This window comes from Brienomyrus brachyistius, unplaced genomic scaffold, assembly GCF_023856365.1.
Source record: "Brienomyrus brachyistius isolate T26 unplaced genomic scaffold, BBRACH_0.4 scaffold53, whole genome shotgun sequence".
NCBI classification, from domain to species: domain Eukaryota; kingdom Metazoa; phylum Chordata; class Actinopteri; order Osteoglossiformes; family Mormyridae; genus Brienomyrus; species Brienomyrus brachyistius.
In genome coordinates this window covers 476,864-499,047 of record NW_026042328.1, presented here as the reverse complement: position 1 = coordinate 499,047, position 22,184 = coordinate 476,864, and the positions used below count along the sequence as shown (strand labels likewise).

Sequence of the window (22,184 nt, the reverse complement as noted above, 5' to 3'; positions counted from 1 at the left end):
GTTCGTCGTGAATCTTCGTTTCCTCGTAACCGAAAATGTTAGGAAATAAGCTGCTTTGCTGCTCAGTTCATATTGCCTTAAGGTAAAGTGTGTAGTAAGAAGATAAACTGTCACATACTGCTCACTGAATGTCATTATAGGACAGTGAAATAGAGCAGTTAGCAAACGGCAGTGTCTTGCTCGCGAACTTGTGAATTACTTGCTGGCGTGCTAGTGGCATTCTGGTTCATTTCTACAGGCATGCTTAGGCAGTGGCATCTTGTAGTTTGCTATATATAGACAACTTTAATAGCGATAAATCTTTTCTTCCTATGGACAAAATTAATTTGTATCAGCTAGACGTAGGAGTTTTTATAGCCACTAAGCCTGAATCAAAGGGAGAAGCGACTGGTGAACTTGACGTGGAATATATCCATAACAGCCGCCGGTTATGTTTTTTTTTTTTTTTGAGCATTTATCTAAAAAGAAAAAAACCAGCTTCTTCGAGTTTGCTCATGTTCGGCACAGCCTTGCTTCCCAAGTCAACCGTCGACACTGATTACGTGGGAAACACTGGCTATAAATTAAGGGCGTAACGGGTCTGAAACGTAGAGCAAAATCGCCTTAGGAGATCATGGACGTTTGTATCGCGGTTCGGTATTCCGGAGCGGCGGTATCCCCCCAGCCCCAGCCCGTGGACTTCTCATTACGTTACTAATGCTAAAAAAAGCAAAATTTTATTTCACAGTTAACAATATAACACGTTACAAAAATATTATTCTATTTAACGTTGTAAAGTTGGGCAAGCTGTATATTTTGTAAATATTACATATTACTAGGACTGTAACTTCACGTATTCGTCGTGCACTGTTACTATTTTGCACAGGATACGTATTTTTACGTATTTTTGTATTTTCAAATTGCAGATTGTTTGTATTTCAAATACATTTTCTCACAGCAATATTTTGTATTGTATCTTGTGACATTTGTGATAAGCAAGTATTTGTAATTTGCAGCAAGATATTTTTTGATGTATTTGTGCCCATCAGTTAAAAGTAGGAAGATTATATAACATCCTGCTTTTTGCTTTGGGTGGAGGATTCTGGGTAATAATTAACACATACTGGTTGCCTGACAGATGCTCTTATAATTAATAGGCAGCTTAAATCAAGCCCTTGCTGTGCTGCGCCCAGTAGCGGCTGAGGTCTTTCAGTATCACACCGCTTTGGGTCTGTATGGGTTTCCAACACATAAACGCACACTAAGGGGGTGCCTGTTATATTCTCTTGCCAGACGACAGGCTGTGCAATGGCTCATGGCCTTTTAAAAGCCTGGATGTTTTTTCTCAGTCCTGATAGATGAAAGTTCTAATGTACAGGAGTAATCAAATGGTAAATGGACTGCATTTATATAGCGCTTTTCTACTCCTACGAGTACTCAAAGCGCTTTACATTTTATGCCTCACATTCACCCATTCACACATCACATTCATACACCAGTGGCGGAGGCTGCCATGCAAGGCGCCAACCTGCTCACCGGGAGCAATTTGGGGTTCAGTGCCTTGCTCAAGGACACTTTGATGGGGTCAGGAGGAACCAGGGCTCGAACCTGCAACCCTCCAGTTGCCGAACGAAAGCACTACCTCCTGTGCCACCATCTTCTGCATCATTTGATTACATCAGTATGTAATCAAATGATGCAGGGAGAGGCAGTGGACTTCTCAGCAATGGCAGGACTGAAGGATGGCTTTCCTTTGATGGACATGCCAGTAAGGAACATGGCGAGAGATCAGAGAGGTTCTAATGAGGAATGTTTGTATCCTGCAGCAGTCGGGTTATGAAAGGACTCACCCGCAGTCCAATGTCTGTCCTCCTTGGTAAAAGGAAAAGCAAGCAGTGGGCTTGGAAGCAGACCCGTGCAGCAGTAGCCAGTTATAACTGAGGAGAGGCTCACTGCCACGGTACAATGGGCTGTAATATTTGTCCCTGAGGTGGTTCGTGTGATAGAGAACGGGCCCCAGATTGAGGGAGAAGTCATCAATAGTATCAAAAGCCTGTTTTATTAGCCATTTAATTCTAAGCATTTTTAGGAACTCTGCGTATTACTGCACATATTTAACTTCATCCAAACTCACAGAACAAGAAACATTTCACTCCTGGATAAAAAGAATGTGGTTTATTTCTACATTAAAATAACTGACGTAATACTAGCTGTGAATGAAGGGATTTGACACTTTGCAATCGATCCCTCCAATAAAACACTGCAGAGCTATAAAATCGCAATTATAGCAGTTTTCTGGAAGGATGAGTAGTTTCTTTAAAAGCACTATAAAAATATTAATCAAAAGGACACAATTCAATAAGGACAGGATACTCATTGCTTTGCAAATATTTAACCTAACACAGAATAGGAATATTAATAAGCAGGATAATAGTGGATATTGTCTTACTGCGTTTAAACCCCGCTATACTGAAACGGAGATTGTATTTGGGAAGAAATGTGCTTTAGTGTTAGAACATAACTTGCCACTATTCATTTTCTAATTATTTTAGCTGCCTGTATCAACCTTCTTCTGAATCAGCTGAACTTGTAGCTACATTTTGGTATAGTTTAAATGACACTTCCCACATAAACCTTCATCCCTAATTCTCTCCTGTCCCTTCACCTCCTTAGCGACTGTGCGGTGAATGTACTGGTGCAGAATGACTACTGTCCTGCCCTGAGAGTGTCCATCACTGTTCTCCGTTCTGTTTACAGTCCTGCCCTGAGAGTGTCCATCACTGTTCTCCGTTCTGTTTACAGTCCTGCCCTGAGAGTGTCCATCACTGTTCTCCGTTCTGTTTACTGTCCTGCCCTGAGAGTGTCTATCACTGTTATCTGTTCTGTTTACAGTCCTGCCCTGAGAGTGTCCATCACTGTTCTCCGTTCTGTTTACTGTCCTGCCCTGAGAGTGTCTATCACTGTTATCTGTTCTGTTTACAGTCCTGCCCTGAGAGTGTCCATCACTGTTATCTGTTCTGTTTACAGTCCTGCCCTGAGAGTGTCTATCACTGTTCTCTGTTCTGTTTACAGTCCTGCCCTGAGAGTGTCTATCACTGTTCTCTGTTCTGTTTACAGTCCTGCCCTGAGAGTGTCTATCACTGTTCTCTGTTCTGTTTACAGTCCTGCCCTGAGAGTGTCCATCACTGTTCTCCGTTCTGTTTACTGTCCTGCCCTGAGAGTGTCTATCACTGTTCTCTGTTCTGTTTACAGTCCTGCCCTGAGAGTGTCTATCACTGTTCTCCGTTCTGTTTACACAAGCCAGCCCTGCCTATCCTCAAATTCCTTGCTATCTCCCCTAATTCACCCATAGACCCACCAGTGCTCTTAAGTGTTCTTTGACGTGAATAGCTGTAATATTTTCTTTTTCAGATGTTAATGATTTCACTTCCCAGGGTCAAAGTGTTTCAGTAATAATAACAAAAAATACATAAAAGGATAGTAATGGCTCCGATCTGCTGAGTGGCAGACCTCTCCCTAGACATAGATCTGCAGCGAGATTCATGTTGTAGGCTCTATAGTCGCTGTGGCTGAGCTCCTCACCCTTGAACCTCTGAAAAAGATTGGTGGAGACTTCAGATGGTTCTCAGCTTTTATTCATTTGGGTTTGGCTTCCCCGGGTTCCGTGATAAACTGCAGACGACAGGAGGAGCAGAGCTGAGTGCTGCTGTTTACACCTTCACTGCTCATGTAGCTCACGGTGATGCCAACTACAGGACCTGGGTCTCAGAGCCTAACGTGAGACCAGCTCATGGTGATGCCAACTACAGGACCTGGGTCTCAGAGCCTAACGCGAGACCAGGTCATAGTGATGCCAACTACGGGACCTGGGTCTCAGAGCCTAACGCGAGACCAGGTCATAGTGATGCCAACTACGGGACCTGGGTCTCAGAGCCTAACGCGAGACCAGGTCATAGTGATGCCAACTACAGGACCTGGGTTTCAGAGCCTAACGTGAGACTAGGTCATAGTGATGCCAACTACGGGACCTGGGTCTCAGAGCCTAACGTGAGACCAGGTCATAGTGATGCCAACTACAGGACCTGGGTCTCAGAGCCTAACGCGAGACCAGGTCATAGTGATGCCAACTACGGGACCTGGGTCTCAGAGCCTAACGCGAGACCAGGTCATAGTGATGCCAACTAGAGGACTTGGGTCATGACACAAAGAAACAAATGTTCTGAGATAAACCAGTTTGTTTGGTGAAAATGCAGAAGATCATGACAATAAGACTGGATAGTGGTGTGTGGAGTGATTCGTTTCAGAAAGCAGACTTTCAAGCTGCCTGCAGACCATGCAGTTTCCACAGACCTTTTCCATCTGTCTGGTGGCACCACTCATTTCTGTGGTAATGAGAACAATAAAGCTGCAGGCTGGTTTTATGGGGAAACAGTTGACACGGCACACATCTGAAAGTAAACGCCTTAAATATTTTATACAGTCTGACCAACAAAGAAATAAAAAGCTATACAAATGTCACGTTGCAGGTTACTGGAAAGTGATTAATAATTAAAAAAAACAACAGGCTCTGTCATGTACCAGTGGAGCTGACATTTAAGATGACATTTCCCCTCATTTGTGTCCCGCTTATATGCAATGATAATGACAAAGTATGTGTATTTTCAAGTGGCCTAGCTGAGAATGTTGGTCACCCGCAAGCTTCTTGACCATTGGCCATGAAGCTTTTTGTTTATTTGAAGAATCTGAGCCAGTCTGCTCTCTTGATGGTTTTTCCAGTTGATGCAGTGGGTGGCAGTTACTGCTCCCAAGTTACATCCATTGAATTTGGTGGCCTTTTGACCACAGTCTAAGAAGAGAAGCCAGCCATCTGTGGGATTCTGACCTGCTGACTTTCCCACCCATTGGTAATGCCTTGTACCCTGTACCCTGCCCATGGAATCTCCCCAAATGCATCTGTGGACATGGGGATGCAGAAGGTCTCATGGGCCACAGAAGACGAGGCAGGGGAAATCTCGTCCTCCATGATGCTGGCCATGTGGACCTGGGCCCTGCTTTAGTGGCAGTGCAGCCCACTGTCTCTTCCAGTGCCTAGAGAACTGAAGAACGAGACTGCAGCCCAAGCTCCTCGCAGGGCACCCCTGCCAGCTATCTCAATAGTCATGTGACTTGGGCTAAGCCAATGAATCTTAAATAGCAAAAACGTAAGCTATAAGGCCCGAATGCGAATTTAAGCACACTGTAAATTTGCAGTTATAGGACAGCTTCAGCGTGGGTGAGCGAGGTAAAAATGATGTGTAAGATGCAGGGATGCTTCTGACCTCACTGGGGTGTTTTTGATTGGCTGCTATCGTAAGCTTTGACTCTTTTGTTGTGTTTTGTTTTTTGTGCTCCAGGCCACACTGGGCGCTTGCTGAAGTCCCTGTGCTTCATGAGCATGACCTTCCTGCTGCTGCACATCATCTATCAAATCACCATCAACAGCCTCTTGACTAAAGGAAGCATTGATTCCAACTTCAGCTGTGAGTAAAGATGCCTGTTACTCTGTGCACTTGTACCTTCATGATGCAGGACTTTCAGGATTTCTGCCCTTTGATGTAACAGCATATTTCTTTATAAATATTTAAATATTAATATATGATCATATTCTGAGTTGCGATCCAGGAACAGAAGAAGCGATGCACAGAGGCAGAGTGTGTTGAGGCAATAAGTGAAGACCACTGAACTCGTATCGATCTCATATTTCTGAATATAAACTTGGTTCGATTACCATGCTGCCAAGGATGTGAAATGGTAATTTCCTTCACATCATCTGTGCTTAATTAATATTGCAGTGCAGCATTACGTAATAAGGATAAATTCAATTCTTAGAAGATCTACACTTAGTTGATTGAGGTATACTTAAAAAAAAATAATAATTCGGCTTGCAAGATGTCTGCCTTTATGTGAACATCAGGTCTTTGAATGCTGATGGGCAGCACACAGCATGCAGCTGCACGCTAATATCCTGTTCTAGGTCTGTTTTGCTTGTAGTAGCTGAACAAGCAGAGCATTGTGCTAACAATGCAAAGGTTGTGGGTTTGATTCCCAGAGAATGCACATGAATAAGATAAGATTTTAGCAACTCTGAGCTATTAGTTAAGTTGTCCCAAGACGAGCTTGATGGGCCGAATGGCCTCTTCTTATTTGTAAATTTCTTATGTTCTTAATATGTCCAGCTCTAAATGCATCACAGCAAAGTCACCACAGAATAAGACAGAGAGTCACTTTAGTTACATAGTGTGAATGTAAATATTCACTTCTCTACCTCAAACTGCATCTCTGTCAACCAGATTATCTGTAGCTGCGTCCCTCTTCCTGAGACCATGTATCCTTCAATCCCAATACAGTCCTTAGTCCCTGTAGTCCGATTCTCTGAAGGTGGTTAATGTCTCAACCCAGTCAGATATGCCGTTGCCTAAATGGGCGGAACTATAGAAAAGTTCTCCGGATAAGTTTTAAGCTGAGTAATGAAGTGTTAGTGAATGCGGAGGGAGGGGCTTGGTGCTCCCTGCCGTGGCCCCGTTAAGGAGATACTTAATGATTATCTGCTGCATTTAGCACTTCATGACCTGCCCCTAAACTGCTCATTGCCTCTCCTTAGATTACGGTCTTACTTTTAGTAGAGAACTAATTTAGTGCAATCAGTGTAAGCAATAAAAAAAAGTTTTGGGGGGCAACTTTTGCCCCACTGCCTAAAAAATGGAGACATCCACAAGATGGGGGCACTTTCAGAACATAGTAATCGATGCATAAAATTTTTGTTTTTAATGTGAAATGCACCCATATGCATACAGTAATCACCGCCTTGTGCCAACATGAGTAAATATAAAGCATATCACTGTTGTTCCAAAGAGAACCATGTGTGTATAGAAATACCTTCTGTATCTGTACAAAATACCCTCTGTATGTGTGTCCAGGATACCCTCTGTATGTGTGTCTGAGATACCCTCTGTATGTGTGTATGGAAATACCTTCTGTATCTGTACAAAATACCCTCTGTATGTGTGTCCGGGATACCCTCTGTATGTGTGTATGGAAATACCTTCTGTATCTGTACAAAATACCCTCTGTATGTGTGTCCGGGATACCCTCTGTATGTGTGTATGGAAATACCTTCTGTATCTGTACAAAATACCCTCTGTATGTGTGTCCGGGATACCCTCTGTATGTGTGTATAGAAATACCTTCTGTATCTGTACAAAATACCCTCTGTATGTGTGTCTGGGATACCCTCTGTATGTGTGTATAGAAATACCTTCTGTATCTGTACAAAATACCCTCTGTATGTGTGTCCGGGATACCCTCTGTATGTGTGTATAGAAATACCTTCTGTATCTGTACAAAATACCCTCTGTATGTGTGTCCGGGATACCCTCTGTGTGTGTGTATGGAAATACCTTCTGTATCTGTACAAAATACCCTCTGTATGTGTGTCCAGGATACCCTCTGTATGTGTGTCTGAGATACCCTCTGTATGTGTATAGAATGCCGTCTATGTGAGAGAAAGCAGGAGACATTTCTGACTACTTAGGCTTTTATTTAGCTCTCAGTAGCCTTTTCTTATAGATTTATAGAGTTTATAGGTAAAGTGAAAACTTCATAGTCATTCAAATGAAGTAGTTCACAGTGTTTTATATAAAAAATCCTCTTTAAAATTTTGAAGATCCATTAAAAGTATTTTGGAAAATAAAAGCCCATTTTTTACAACCGTAAATGCAAACCGACCCCTTTAACAAAATAAATTAAGTATTGCCAATTACGATATTTTAAACCTGTGAGCAATGTTTTAAAATGAAATAATTCTTCACATCCATCAATTCCCCTGCAATTGGTTTGATTTCTGCTGTATATTCAAGGAATCTGTAACATTATGACTGAAACTCGTGTGTTCTTTCTCAACTAGGAAGGAATACTATTGGTTTTTACTAACAATATAAGGTGTATGAACATAAACGCTATTGTGCCATCCTATATCTTGGTTTGAAACATTACTGCTATACCGTGAAAATTCGACATACCACCCAGTCCTAGGCGACTGTGAAAGTTGTTGATGGGTGGTAAGCAGACGATCCGTAGCCACGGCCCCAGCAGTGATTGGCTTTATTAAACAATAAAATTGGCCTCCGACAGGTATTGTAAGAGCAGTGTACAGGATTTCATAATTGCAATTACATAAAGTTGTGTACATGTGTAGTGAGGAAAGCTGTGCTATTTTTATGTGTGTGTTAGACATGGAAATTAAGTATAATGAATAAAATGATGGTTATAGCTGTTTTTTTTCTCAAAATATTGATGGCAGTTTTTGCCCTGTGTTCACGTTACTTAAGGGAGGTTTCTTCTGGTGCTTCTGGTGTTGTGGTTTAAGTGTTGATCCAGTTAGCTGGTCCGCCAATGAAGAAAACTTGTCCCACACATTAGTAAAATATGACAAACATGCATGCAGTTGTAAAGTTGATGTAGCAGTGTATGAATTCCTTATGGAAAAAGATCTTAAAGTATGTATTTTAAGTAATCTGCTGCATGGATAATTATGAATATTTACAATTTGATTTCATTTGTCCAAAGTTGGTGAATCTGCCACCACCTCACAGGTGTATATAAATCCTGCAGCTAATATGATGGATGTGACCTGCACCATTGTTACAGCACCATGTGCAGTACATTTCCCCTGATGTCCTGCATTTTATTGTTGGTTATTTTAACACTGGTAGTATTAAGAAGCCCCTTGGTCATTTTTATCAGTAGGTAAGCTGTCCGATAAGATATGGTAAAGTGCTGGATCTATTCTACGGTACTATAAAGGTGGCCCTTAAACCTCATGCAATGGTGCTGCTGGGATCTTCTGGCTATAACTGTGTTTTACTAGCATCTATTTATTAATTGGGCCTAAGAGAGGGAAAGTTTGGTGCAAGGTGATTTGCTGTATAGATGGAAGGTCAGGTCAAATTGGGGAGTATACACTGATGCTGCGTGTTGCCGAACCCACCACATGGCGAAACTCCTCTGGAACCCGGCCTGCAACTCCCCAGGCAGACACACGATCCAGTCCCACCCTCTGGAAATGGCCATCCATCTGCCACAGCCAGGTGTTATGTGGGTATCCCCTCTGCCTGGTCCAGCCGCTTGGGTCCTCAGCAATGAGGATCCTGTGAGCCGGATCACCCTCAGGGAAACGTACCATATGGCCATAGTGCCATAATTGACGCTCCCTCACAATGCCGGTAATATGCCTCATTCGGGACTCCTCTAACAACCGCTCGTTCAACATAAAGTCAAAGTACCCAAGGACTTTCCGAAGAGACCTTGTATGGAAGGAGTCCAGTCTTCGTCTTGGCTCACTGGACCTTTATCATCTTGCAAAGACATCGTGAGTGCCACACACCCCTTTCCAGTGACCTCATGACCCCCCATGCTCTTCCAATCCGTTTGCTGACTTCACAAGAAGAGTCACCAGAGACATGAATGTCGCTGTTGAGGTAAGTAAATGTCTCGACAAAGTCGACATTCTCCCCGTAAACAGACTCACTACTGATGGCTGTGCCTAAGAAGTCATTAAAGGCCTGGATCTTGGTATTTGTCCAGGACACCCACGATCCCAGACACTCAGACTCCTCGCTCAGTCTCTCGAGAGCCCCTTGACTCCACTAAGATCACAGCATTGTCAGCAAAGTCAAGATCAGTAAATCTTTCTTCACCAATGGATACCCTATAGCTGCTGGACCCCACAACGCTGCCCAACACCTAGTCCATACAAGCATTGAACAGAGTAGAAGCAAGAACACACCCCAGGCATTGAAGTCACTCATGACCAGAGGAGTGTCACCTCGTGGGGACCCATCAACCACCGAGCGAAGTTGCAAGTAAAATATCTCTCTCAACGAGACATCATGCACCGCGGTCGGAGCATACAGTGAGACAACAGACAAGACTTGCAAAGAGTGCCGAAGCCTGAGTCTCATGATGCACCTGTTGAAAGGAGTGACATCAGACACCATCGGAAGGAGCCGATCTGATACAGCAACAGCTACTCCCTGAGTATGGCAGCCATCAGACCGACCAGACCAACAGTAGGTACACCCACCTACAGAGATCTCACCACTCCCTGGTCTGCATACCTCAGAGTGCCGCCACCGAAATGCAAAGTTTACAAAGCTCCCTCAACAGCAGAGAAAAATGGTCAACTTGCCAGAGAGACTAGACGTTCCACCCGCGTACCCAGATAGGCCACCTCAAACTGGGACCCAATGCTGCAGGCAATTCCTCAGCACCACACCAGCCCCGATCCCCAACAGACCTGACCCTATTAGCTCTCTGATGGTTTTGACTCTTCCGGGGATGAGGCTCCCGATGGCTTTCCCCCATCCCCTTCGTGGTGCGTGCAGCCTTCCTGTGGGTGGCTGCAGCAGAGTTACTTCTCCGGAGAGCAGAACGGTGTCGTGCCTGTTTAGATCGAGCTGCTATTAGTTGTTTTATGGTGGCTGGAGTGCCAATCCCGCCACCAGCCCCCAAAATGTTTCCCTGTAAGTTGGAGGACCGCTTTCAGGGCCAGATGCAGTTTAACACACAGGAGAGTGCCATTCATGAATTGATTGGTTATGTTTAAAGTGCCAATTGGGATGTTTTTTAAAGATTCTTGCCCTGAGTTAGACGAACTGACTTTCACTTTTTTTTCTTACAATGTGGTCACAGAGAACTCATGTTAATGGCACTTTGTCCAAGGCTCTAATTTTAAGGGGGGGGGTGTTATGCTGTTTCTGGGAGGGCTCAATCAATCAGGTACCTGAGATGATTTGTTCCGTCAGCTTTTGGGATTTTAAACAAGCTGTAGGTTTTGGGTTTTGGCTACATACAATTTGACAGGACTAATCCTTATTTTAGTGTTTCATACTTAGTTGTATTTCAGTATGATGTCACATATGTTGTTGTGTTGACGGCTGCCTGCAAACCAAATTGGCTTTATTGGCTCAGAGGAGGCAATCTAATATATATTATAGACACACACACAGGTTTGTGATTATATCTTCGTGGGGACTCTCCATTCATTTCTATTGGGACAACTCTAATCCCAACATGACGACCTTAACCCCTACCAACCTTAACCTCGAGTAACCAAACGAAATACGAGACTTGGCATTTTTAATTTTTTGATTGAATTCGCAGATCTCTGTGGGGAGATGAAAAATGGTTCCCCCCAAAAGTCAAAATGACAGGTTATTGCTGCATTGTGGGGGACATTTGGTCCCCACAATGTAATATAGACCCAATCTACACATACCTCCACACACACACATACAGGTTCACAGTGGAAGCAGGATTCAAACCCCCAGCAGCTTTTCTGTCCTCTGATCTGTACACTGATTTTTAAACAGGCTTTAAAATGCACTCTTTCCACTGCATTCCTTCTATTCACTGCTCAGAATTTAATTTGTATCTTGAACACCTAAATGCAAGTTGTTGCATTTGGGATGAGCGAATGGGGCAGGACACCACAGACTTCAGGCTAAACATATTACCTGTGACCGGGGGCTTTTGGGAGGGGCGAGCGGCCTCTGAGCTCCGGCCATCGCCCTTAGTCTGTGTCCTTCTGCATGAGCCATAGCCGCTGCAGTGGCTGCATGAAAATTTCTCAGTCCTGACTCTGTGAGGCTGCTTCCCATTATAGGAGGATTGGGAAAACTCATTTACTGCACCCAGTGATCCAAGAGCTGAACTGCAGTGCTGCAGTGAGCTCACATCTCTTTGATCCATGGCTGATACCTTATCTCCAAATTGCCCCTAAGAAGCAGCCCATTAACAGAACCTGGATCATCAACTCATAATGACACACTGTCTGAGGTAGGCAGGATGCCTGACATCAGAGGCGAACACCAAAGTCTTGCTTCTGCATGTACAGTGTGCTGCATTATTCTTTGCATAACCGGAAAGCGTCCTTTTTTACCATAGTTTTTGTATATTTTGTTGCCATAGGCTTTCCAGGTCTGGTTTGTCTTATTCTGTTTTTGTTGGAATTAAAGTTATTGCTCAAGCTTTTACTTCATCTTTAGCAGTATTGGATGTGCTCAAACTGCAGCCAGATACACATTTGCTCTTGATAAATGTCCCTATTACTAAAAAGCCAATGAAAGAAACACTCTAGTTGTGCAGAATGCTGTGATGGATTGTTATTAAGTTTCTATTGCTTTTTGCCACTTCTAAGTAACACGGAGGGGCTTTTCATGGCCTTATCCAGTGGCTTGTCAGGCGTTTACAGCACGTCTCTTTTTGCAAGCGCTTTACTGCTGAGTTCACGTCTCCTTCCATTTTCCATCTGACATCCTGCCTTGGGAAGCCAAACATAGAGCAGCAACCTTCCGTCACTCGGAGAACTTTATCTGATGGCTCAACATTTAACACCATTTCCTCCGTTTCTATATTTGCCTGAGCCAAATGGACCATTAGGCTTCCCTGCACTCGTAAGAACGGTGAGAATGGACCCCCCCCCTCCCCTGCCCTGCCTGGATTCACAGTAAAGACCCCAAGCCCCACCAGCTTCCCGGGCGTGGCAGTCTGCAGTCTTCCTGTCCTGAATGATGTGCTTTGGTTCTGCCAGGTGGACAGGGCTGCGATTTTCACTGACGCATCCAAAGGGTGTCAAACCGTGTCAGAGACGGGGCAGAATTTAGAAAACCTGTAACCTGAGAACCAGCAGGACAGAAATATACACCTGCTGGCCAGCTCAGCTCACTGCAGGAGCAGAGGAGGCGACGGCTTACTGGGAGGGCTGCTGGGAGTGTAAATGGGAGTCACCAGACCTCCAGAAGGAGGGGTACATTTTCACAGTCAGGAAAGGTTTGCCATGCGCAGTGGCAGCAATGCTGTCATTTTACATCATACTTTTTCATTGTTTCATTTTTTAAAATATATTAATTTATTAATATACCTATGAAAAGGTCACATTCATCATCCTGAATTGTGTAAGTGATTGTGGAAAGTGTACGCCTGGTCGGATATAATGTTCACTTAACTTTGAATGTACCTTGAAAGCCGTATTGGCCAAAGAAAAAATAGGTGCATATTTTGCAGTGATGTTTGAGATGGCCACTGCCGCAGCAGAGTACAGGTACTGACAGTTTGCTGTGCTGTTTGAGATGGCCACTGCCGCAGCAGAGTACAGGTACTGACAGTTTGCTGTGCTGTTTGAGATGGCCACTGCCACAGCAGAGTACAGGTACTGACAGTTTGCAGTGCTGTTTGAGATGGCCACTGCCGCAGCAGAGTACAGGTACTGACAGTTTGCTGTGCTGTTTGAGATGGCCACTGCCACAGCAGAGTACAGGTACTGACAGTTTGCAGTGCTGTTTGAGATGGCCACTGCCGCAGCAGAGTACAGGTACTGACAGTTTATTCAGTCCCTGCCAGCATTACTGTATGAGCTGTGTGTTCTGTTTTTTGTAAATGGAAAAATTTGAAAACCTGTGGTCAGATTTATCAGATCCTTGGTCAGAAGGTCTGCCTGTATTTTAGCGCAGAGGCTCCAGCTTTCTGTGCTTGGCTCTTTGGCAGTTTAAATGTTTTTGTGTAACAGAATAGAGGTATTGTGTCCCAAAAACTGAATCCAAGACATTTTGTGGTTTCTGTTAGTTGTATTTATACACCTGCACAACTGCAGTTTGTTTATTGAGCCTGGGGTACTTTCTGTAAATGGATCCTGGTCAAATGCAGGAATTTCTGTCAAATGCCAAGTTATTCCCAATGGATCCAAGTAGTAAGAAGGGAGGAACCATGTTTTTTAAAAATAACATTACACCTTGGAACCTATTTGGGGTCTACAGTGTGCAATACAATAGGACAAAACAAGTGAGAGACCTTGATACCTGAATTCCATGTCACTGGTGAGGGGAACTTCTGCTGGTAGAATGTACCAGAATGACTGGGGTCCTGTTTGGCCTGTGGCCCTTTCCAGTTGGGACGTATGCACAGATAAACTGAGTACTGGGCATTTTTAGGCTGTCTCCCTCTAGTTTAATCTGCATAAAGCACATATCATATCTTTCTCTCTTGCTTGTCAAGTTCATCCGTCCTGGTTCTTTTGGAATCGGATGCCAGTGGTAGGTGGTAAAGTCATTCATTCCTTGTAGTGGTTGTGTAATATTGTGGCAGAAGCTTGACGATGAATGTCATGTAATGCAGTGACTGGAAGGGGGCGCAGTTGTCATTGTGTTTCGCTGATTATATATTATATTATGGTGAACCGTGCCAGCGATGGTGACGAAGTTGTTACACTGGCACCCATATTAATGTAGCTCATTTATCTGACCGTCGGTGTAAAATGTGAGAGGTGGTTGTGGAATGTTCAAGCCCAGCTACAGTGTAGCGCAGTGTCCATTGCTGCAGCCTGACGTTCCATTAATAATAAACAACTGAGCATAAAATCATTAGCAGATCCTCCCTTCGATCTCCCTTGATGGATGTTTTAAAGAGCGTTTCTGGTAACATGACTCGTAAGTAAGGAAACTCTTAACTGGCCATTACCAAATGATTTATGAGTATAAATATATATAGTCTTTTTTCTTATCTTTGTAACTTTAATTATTCCATTTTGAGAAATGCTCCAGATTGACAGCTTGCCGAAGTATCCCCCTCTAGGATGGATGATATGTATGTTTAAATGAAAGACCATTTATAGAAATCATCCCGTGATATCAAACCTACAATTAAATACAAAAATTGGATATAGGTCTATTTAATAATAAAATAAGCATAATGGCAGTGCCGGAAATTACAGGAAAGCTTTTATTGTTACACCTATATCCATGGCACCGCTTTCGAACCTTGGGGTGGCAGTGCCGCATGTCATGGCTGAGCTAATTAACTGCCGCATTGATCTGTGTGCTGGTTAAAGACGCCTTACACAGACATGGTATTCTGAATGCAGTGATCGGCACAGCTTAAAAGAATCTTTTTTTTTTTTTCTTTTCCCTCGGCATGGTCAAACCCTTCAGTTCAGTTGATATCTGAAAACTTGTGTTCCTAATGTACATGCATGATAAAATGATCTTTTTTATGAAATGTAGTTTAATGTGCAATATACATTAAAAACAATTAAAAGAAAACTTATCAAGTGCAGTAATCATTTAGATGTAGGTGTGACCTTGTTTGCATAAGATCTTTCATTTCGGTTACTGTCTTTCATTTGCACTGGTCTGGAGATGAACTGTTAATGTGTCTGCGTCTTCTCGCCTTGCCTGCAGGTACTGCGTGGGAGAAATCCTTACGGCAGCTGGGCTTTGAGAGGTAAGGGCACGATTATGCACACACATTCCCAGCATAACTGACTGTTTCGGATTGTGTAGCCCTTCAGTTCCATTTAGATAACATATTATGGGTATACCCAGCGAATCGAAGAATTCTGTTGTTCCTTCATGTTAATTTGGTTATTATTTCTGAAGTTCCCGGTATTTTGTCCGAGAATGCTACTTCACTTTCAATTTAGTTTCTATTCCCATAGCTAGTGGTGTAAGTGATTGCAGCCATGACACATACCGATCCCCCTCCCATAGAGTAAGTGCAAAGTTTAAAAATAATACTGTGAAATACAGTTTTATTACCCCTATTACTTTTTAATGTAATACAGGGATCCTGTGTAATACAGGGATCTGCGTCACTTCACCTTCACCAATCACCTTCATTAATTAGTCCCAGTGTTTGCTAACCGTAAGGAAGCTGATTTTCACCTGTACGAAACACACAACACATTAGTCACTGGCTTGTGGGGACGCTGGTGTAAGCTGATGTCATTGTCAAAGTAAGCATAAATGAAAACGAGGCAGCAGCCATTTTAATTCAATTCAGTTCATTTTTATATAGCGCCTTTCACAACAGAATCGTCCCAAGGCGCTTTACATAGATGTATTGTGATACATTAAACATCATTAGAGAGAGTAATACAGAACGGGGAAAAGGAGGGAAAGAAATTAAATAAAGAAAGTCAGATGACAACGGAGGGGGGGGACCAAAAAAAACCTCAGGGGGGTCCAAGGTCACCTGGCTGCCCACGCCCCCTTGGCATATTAACATTACTGAAAGAGTGGACTTGCTTGCTAAAAGCTGAGATTAAGGATCAAGACAACTTCCATTAATAAGTCTGTTCTCCACGCCGGCCTGTGTAGGGTGGCCAACGTCCACCAATAAGTCTGTTCTCCACGCCGGCCTGTGTAGGGTGGCCAACGTCCATCAATAAGTCTGTTCTCCACGCCGGCCTGTGTAGGGTGGCCGACATCCACCAATAAGTCTGTTCTCCACGCCGGCCTGTGTAGGGTGGCCGATGTCCACCAATAAGTCTGTTCTCCACGCCGGCCTGTGTAGGGTGGCCGACATCCACCAATAAGTCTGTTCTCCACGCCGGCCTGTGTAGGGTGGCCGATGTCCACCAATAAGTCTGTTCTCCACGCCGGCCTGTGTAGGGTGGCCAACGTCCATCAATAAGTCTGTTCTCCACGCCGGCCTGTGTAGGGTGGCCGATGTCCACCAATAAGTCTGTTCTCCACGCCGGCCTGTGTAGGGTGGCCGATGTCCATCAATAAGTCTGTTCTCCACGCCGGCCTGTGTAGGGTGGCCGACGTCCATCAGTAAGTCTGTTCTCCACGCCGGCCTGTGTAGGGTGGCCGACGTCCATCAGTAAGTCTGTTCTCCACGCTGGCCTGTGTAGGGTGGCCGACATCCACCAATAAGTCTGTTCTCCACGCCGACCTGTGTAGGGTGGCCGACATCCACCAATAAGTCTGTTCTTTGTCACAATCCAGGATATTGTGTCTCTTAAAGTATGAAATTGAGCAGCAACTATCTTCCCCAGAACTTTTGACACAAATGATCCATTAGAGATAGGTCTGTAATTGCTCAGCTCATGTGGATCCAAACTTGGCTTCTTTAGTAGTGGCCTGGTTACTGCTACTATAAGTTGGTCAGGGACATCGCCTGATAACAGGGACACATTCAGTATGACAGTTATAGGTCTTGCCAGAACTCCCAGTGATGCTTTGAGAAGCTTAGTGGGGATTTGGTGCAGTGGACAAGTGGTTGGTTTGATCTTAATTATAATAGTTCATTAATTAATTCAAAAACATTAAGGGTGTGTTCATGCTCCGTTTGCATTGAAGTTAATTGTGAGCCATTGGGACATGTTTGAAGACTAATGTTTGTAATTTTATCATTAAAGAAGTTCATAAAATGCTGCCTACTAAAATTACTCAGTAGCAGAGGTTCAATCTTATCTGTTAGATGAGCTATGGTTTTAAAAAGGTAGCGAGGGTTATTTCTATTGCAGTCAGTAAGGTTAGAGTAATAGGCTGAATGTGCCCGATGAAGGGCTAGTTTGTATTGTTGCAGGCTGTCAGACCAGCCAACCTGAACACTTCTAAGCCCGTGGATTTCCATTTGTGCTCCAGTCTGCAGCACTCCTGTTTGCAAGAGTGCGTGTGATCAAATTCGATTGAACTCAATTCAGTTTCAGTTTTCCTGGGGAACGATATAATATGCATGTGGCTTAATACAACCCATTGCCTAACAACACATCAGTCACTACATATCTCTGTCGTTAGGTGACACATGACTGTGTCAGTTTTGGTAAGTGAAATTACATTTATATAGGTTGTGTATTTATTATATCAGCATTGCCTTTACCGTATTTTACTGTTGTTTTAGGGTTTATGTGTTATTTGCTTTGATTTGGTAGGTAATTTTTTCTGTCTGGACATGCTCAAAAAATGTCCCATATAAATGAGTGGTAATTGCTAATTTGCTTTAAGCCGTTTTGGATTATAAGATAAGATAAGAAAAAAGAAAGATAAGATAAGATAAGAAAAAACTTTATTTATCCCGAGGGAAATTCTTTTGTCCTTTACATGCTCAGTGCAACAATAGGAATAAAGGTAAGGTAAAGAGTTTAAAGGGAACAGAAGTAATAGTCATAGAAATAATAGTGCAAATAACTATGAGTAATACTTTGTATTATAACTATATAAATACTCATAAATACTCATACTCTGTACAAAGAAAAAAAAACTATAAGCTATAACAAATATAATAAAATAACAGATTATTAGTGCACGTGGTAATGAAAAGTGTCTTAGTGTTGTGCCTTGAATAATTGAGATAGCAGCATGTGATGATGGGATAAAACAAACATTCAATACCAAACAGATGTGTAATATTGCACAATCCAAATAAGGATTAATGACAAATTCTGAAAAAGATCTACAAAATGAGGAAGAGTTATACAGTCTTATTGCCACAGGTAGAAAGGATTTCCTGTGGCGTTCGGTTCTGCATTTGGAGGCAGTTAGTCTTTTGCTGTGGGAGCTCTGATGACCCATCATGGCTGCGTGCATGGGGTGGGAGGGGTTGTCCATGATACTGAGAAGCTTTTTCAGCATTCTCCTCTCAGACACCTCCGCCAGGTTCTCCAGTCTGTCCCCCAGGACAGAACCAGCCTTTTTAATCAGCTTGTTCAGCCTGTTGGCATCAGCTGCCTTCACCCCATTGCCCCAGCACACAGCTGCAAAAAACACTGCGCTCTCCAACACAGAGTGATAGAACATAGTCAGCATTTTCCTACAAACATTGAAAGACCTGAGCCTCCTTAGTAGGTAAAGCCGGCTCTGCCCTTTCTTGAAAACAGTATCTGTGTTCTTGGACCAGTCCAGCTTACTGTCAATGTGTACCCCCAGGTATCTGTAATCCTCAACCACCTCAACATCTGTTCCTCTGATGGTGACAGGGATGGAAAGAGGAGCCTGCTTCCTAAAGTCCACAACCAGTTCCTTTGTCTTTGTGATGTTTAGCTGTAAATGGTTCAGCTCACACCACTCAACAAAGCTGTCCACCACACTCCTGTATTCATCCTCCTGTCCGTCCCTAACACAGGCCACAATGGCAGAGTCATCAGAGAATTTCTGCAGGTGACACAACTGAGACCTGTACCTGAAGTCGGACGTGTAGAGGGTAAAGAGGAAGGGAGATAGGACAGTCCCCTGTGGCGCCCCCGTGCTGCTCAGGATGCTATCAGAGCAGCAGCTCTTCAGCCGGACATGCTGTGGTCGATTTTGTTAGATAGTCCGTAATCCAGGCTACCAGTGGGGCCTCATTCCATTCCACACCTCCCTGGAGTTGTTTTCCTGGAGTTTGCTTTCCAGCTTCCTCCTGTAGCAGTCTTTCCCCTCAGTAATCTTAAATTTAAGTTCCCTCTGTACCAGTCTCAACTGTTCTTTGTCTCCGTTACTGAAAGCTCTCTTCTTCTTGTTGAGTGTGGCTTTGATGTCTTTAGTTACCCAGGGTTTATTGTTGGGGAAGCAACGAACAGTTTTTTTGGGAACAACAGTGTCCACACAGAAGTTAATGTATTCTGTGATGCAGTCTGTCAGATTATCTATATTGTCCCTATGGGAACTGCAAAGAACATCCCAGTCCGTTGCCTCAAAGCATCCCTGCAGAATCTCCTCTGTCTTATGTAAGGTTTCACGGGAAAGCCCAATGTTTGGGTAGCAGGAAAAACCCGTGATTCAGTTCTGTGGGGATCCATAGAAGACATGCATTCGGGACAGCATAATGGGGGAGAATTCCCTCTTATGCGTAGCACATGGGGGCAGTTATAGGTTTTGGATGGGAAGGCAATAGAAGGACTGCGGGGATTCAGTAGCATTACCCACGGCGTTTTAGGGGAGCCCCTCTTGATGAACAGTTTGACGGCGTTTGTGTCTCATCGCAAGGTTTGTTTTCCCCAGATAATTTTTTTAATTTTGTCATCTAAAGAAAACATCTTGTGATATCGAGAAAACAGCTTTGGCTATGTTGAGATCACAAGAAAAATATTTCAGGGGTGGTCTAACTGGCCAGATTCACAAAAGAAATAGTTTAATTGGTTTCTTTTCTCATGAGTCAGATCAGTATACAAAATATCCAGTCAGTTTTGTGTCAGTGTTTGTGAAATTGATGTAGACTTTTGTTTCGATGTGCCTCACTTTGGCGCACGCTCAGGATTTATTTATGGCTGAATAGTTTCTTTACAGTAAAGTTTAATATTTGAGCCACCAGATATACCCGTACTGTGAGCTGTAAATGTACTTTCTGGCTACTGTCGTCAAAAGCTTTTCAGCTTAAAGACATTCTGACATCTGCTTCTGATCACAGGTTTACCCCCCCCCCCAAAATACCAAGCTAAAAGCTGCCAAAATCATTCATGGCCTCAAATGTGTTACATTTCAGAAAGAGGAGCCAAGGTTTGATGGCTTTGACTTTAGCAGGTGTTTCTGTGGTGGCCTCAGCTTCTCATTTTGGAAATCCGTGCTATTTGATGAAGTATGTTAACTACCAAAAATAAATATTCCCCCGGATGTACAATGTCCATTTCACGTATTGAGGAAAGAAAGCGGCATAAACAGAATAGCCACTGAGTGCAGCTGTTTATAAGTGAACATTTAAATGATGTTTTAAAGTCTGTGGTATTTATTTTGCTATAAATGTTCCATCTGAACCTGACCAGCGTGGTATGGCATAGCGTAGCTTAGCATAGCTTAGCATAGCTTAGCATAACATAACATAGCATGGCATAGCATAGCATAGCTTAGCATATCTCTTGCAACACAGAACCTGCACAACATATTTCAAGAGTGAGATATGCTTTGCTTTTTTTCACCTGTTCAGGAATGTTCCTTTCGTGCACTGTCTCCATATGGTTGTGTATGAAAAGGGGTGTCTTTTACAGAAGAGTAACTTACCCCATGCCTGTCCGCTGTCTTCCTGCAGTCTGCCTGGTTCATGCTAACGCTGGCTGGCCCAATGCTGAGATCAGCACTTTGACTTGCTGACCTGTCCGCTGTCTTCTTGCAGTCTGTCTGGTTCATGCTAACGCTGACTGGCCCAATGATCAGCAGTCCTCGTGAGTCAGGGGTCTTGCTGAAATTGTTAGTGCACCGTATGTCAGGCTGTTCATCATTATAGTAGGATGTGTTACCACTAATGTGAGGTTTATGTATTTTTTCCTACTCAAATTTTAGATTACATTGAAGCCAGCAAAATTCTCTGGTCTTCTAAAAGACTTTTAATGAATCAATTATTTTTTATTATATTCCTTTTGTGAAATCAGTAAAAATGTAAAAAGTAAAAAGTTTCAAAATGTAAGCTGTACGTGGGTGTCCTGGAGACTGAAATCCCAACGTTTTATAGAGTGCCCCCCTTTTCACAGATTCTATGGATGGAATGTAGGTATGTCATACATGAGTGTGAGTCTTGGGGTGTGGGCATCTGCTCTTCAGGTGTCATATATGAGTGTGTGTCTTGGGGTGTGGTCGTCTGCTCAGTAGGTGTGTCATACATGAGTGTGAGTCTTGGGGTGTGGGCATCTGCTCTTCAGGTGTCATATATGAGTGTGTGTCTTGGGGTGTGGTCGTCTGCTCAGTAGGTGTGTCATACATGAGTGTGAGTCTTGGGGTGTGGGCATCTGCTCTTCAGGTGTCATATATGAGTGTGTGTCTTGGGGTGTGGGCATCTGCTCTGCAGGTGTCATACATGAGTGTGAGTCTTGGGGTGTGGTCGTCTGCTCAGTAGGTGTGTCACTCATGAGTGTGAGTCTTGGGGTGTGGTCGTCTGCTCTGTAGGTGTGTCACGCATGAGTGTGAGTCTTGGGGTGTGGTCGTCTGCTCTGTAGGTGTGTCACGCATGAGTGTGAGTCTTGGGGTGTGGTCGTCTGCTCTGTAGGTGTGTCACACATGAGTGTGTGTCTTGGGGTGTGGGCATCTGCTGTGCAGGTGTGTCACGCATGAGTGTGAGTCTTGGGGTGTGGTCATCTCCTCTGTAGGTGTGTCATACATGAGTGTGAGTCTTGGGGTGTGGTCGTCTGCTCTGTAGGTGTGCCATATATGAGTGTGAGTCTTGGGGTGTGGTCGTCTGCTCTGTAGGTGTGCCATATATGAGTGTGAGTCTTGGGGTGTGGGCATCTGCTCTGCAGGTGTCATATATGAGTGTGTGTCTTGGGGTGTGGTCGTCTGCTCTGTAGGTATGTCATACATGAGTGTGAGTCTTGGGGTGTGGTTGTCTGCTCTGTAGGTGTGTCACGCATGAGTGTGAGTCTTGGGGTGTGGTCGTCTGCTCTGTAGGTGTGTCACGTATGAGTGTGAGTCTTGGGGTGTGGTCGT

At 43.7% G+C, this 22,184-nt stretch overlaps 1 protein-coding gene across 4 annotated transcripts in view; it reads left to right on the top strand.

The window, feature by feature from the left end:
• The window catches only part of LOC125723965 (piezo-type mechanosensitive ion channel component 2), a 111,406-nt gene that overhangs the window by 29,773 nt on the left and 59,449 nt on the right, over positions 1-22,184 (top strand). For all 4 annotated transcript variants that reach the window (XM_049000756.1, XM_049000758.1, XM_049000757.1 and 1 more), the window contains exons 3-4: positions 5,373-5,498; positions 15,249-15,291. In XM_049000756.1, coding sequence (XP_048856713.1) covers positions 5,373-5,498; positions 15,249-15,291 — 169 coding nt within the window. The remainder of the gene's footprint in view (positions 1-5,372; positions 5,499-15,248; positions 15,292-22,184) is intronic.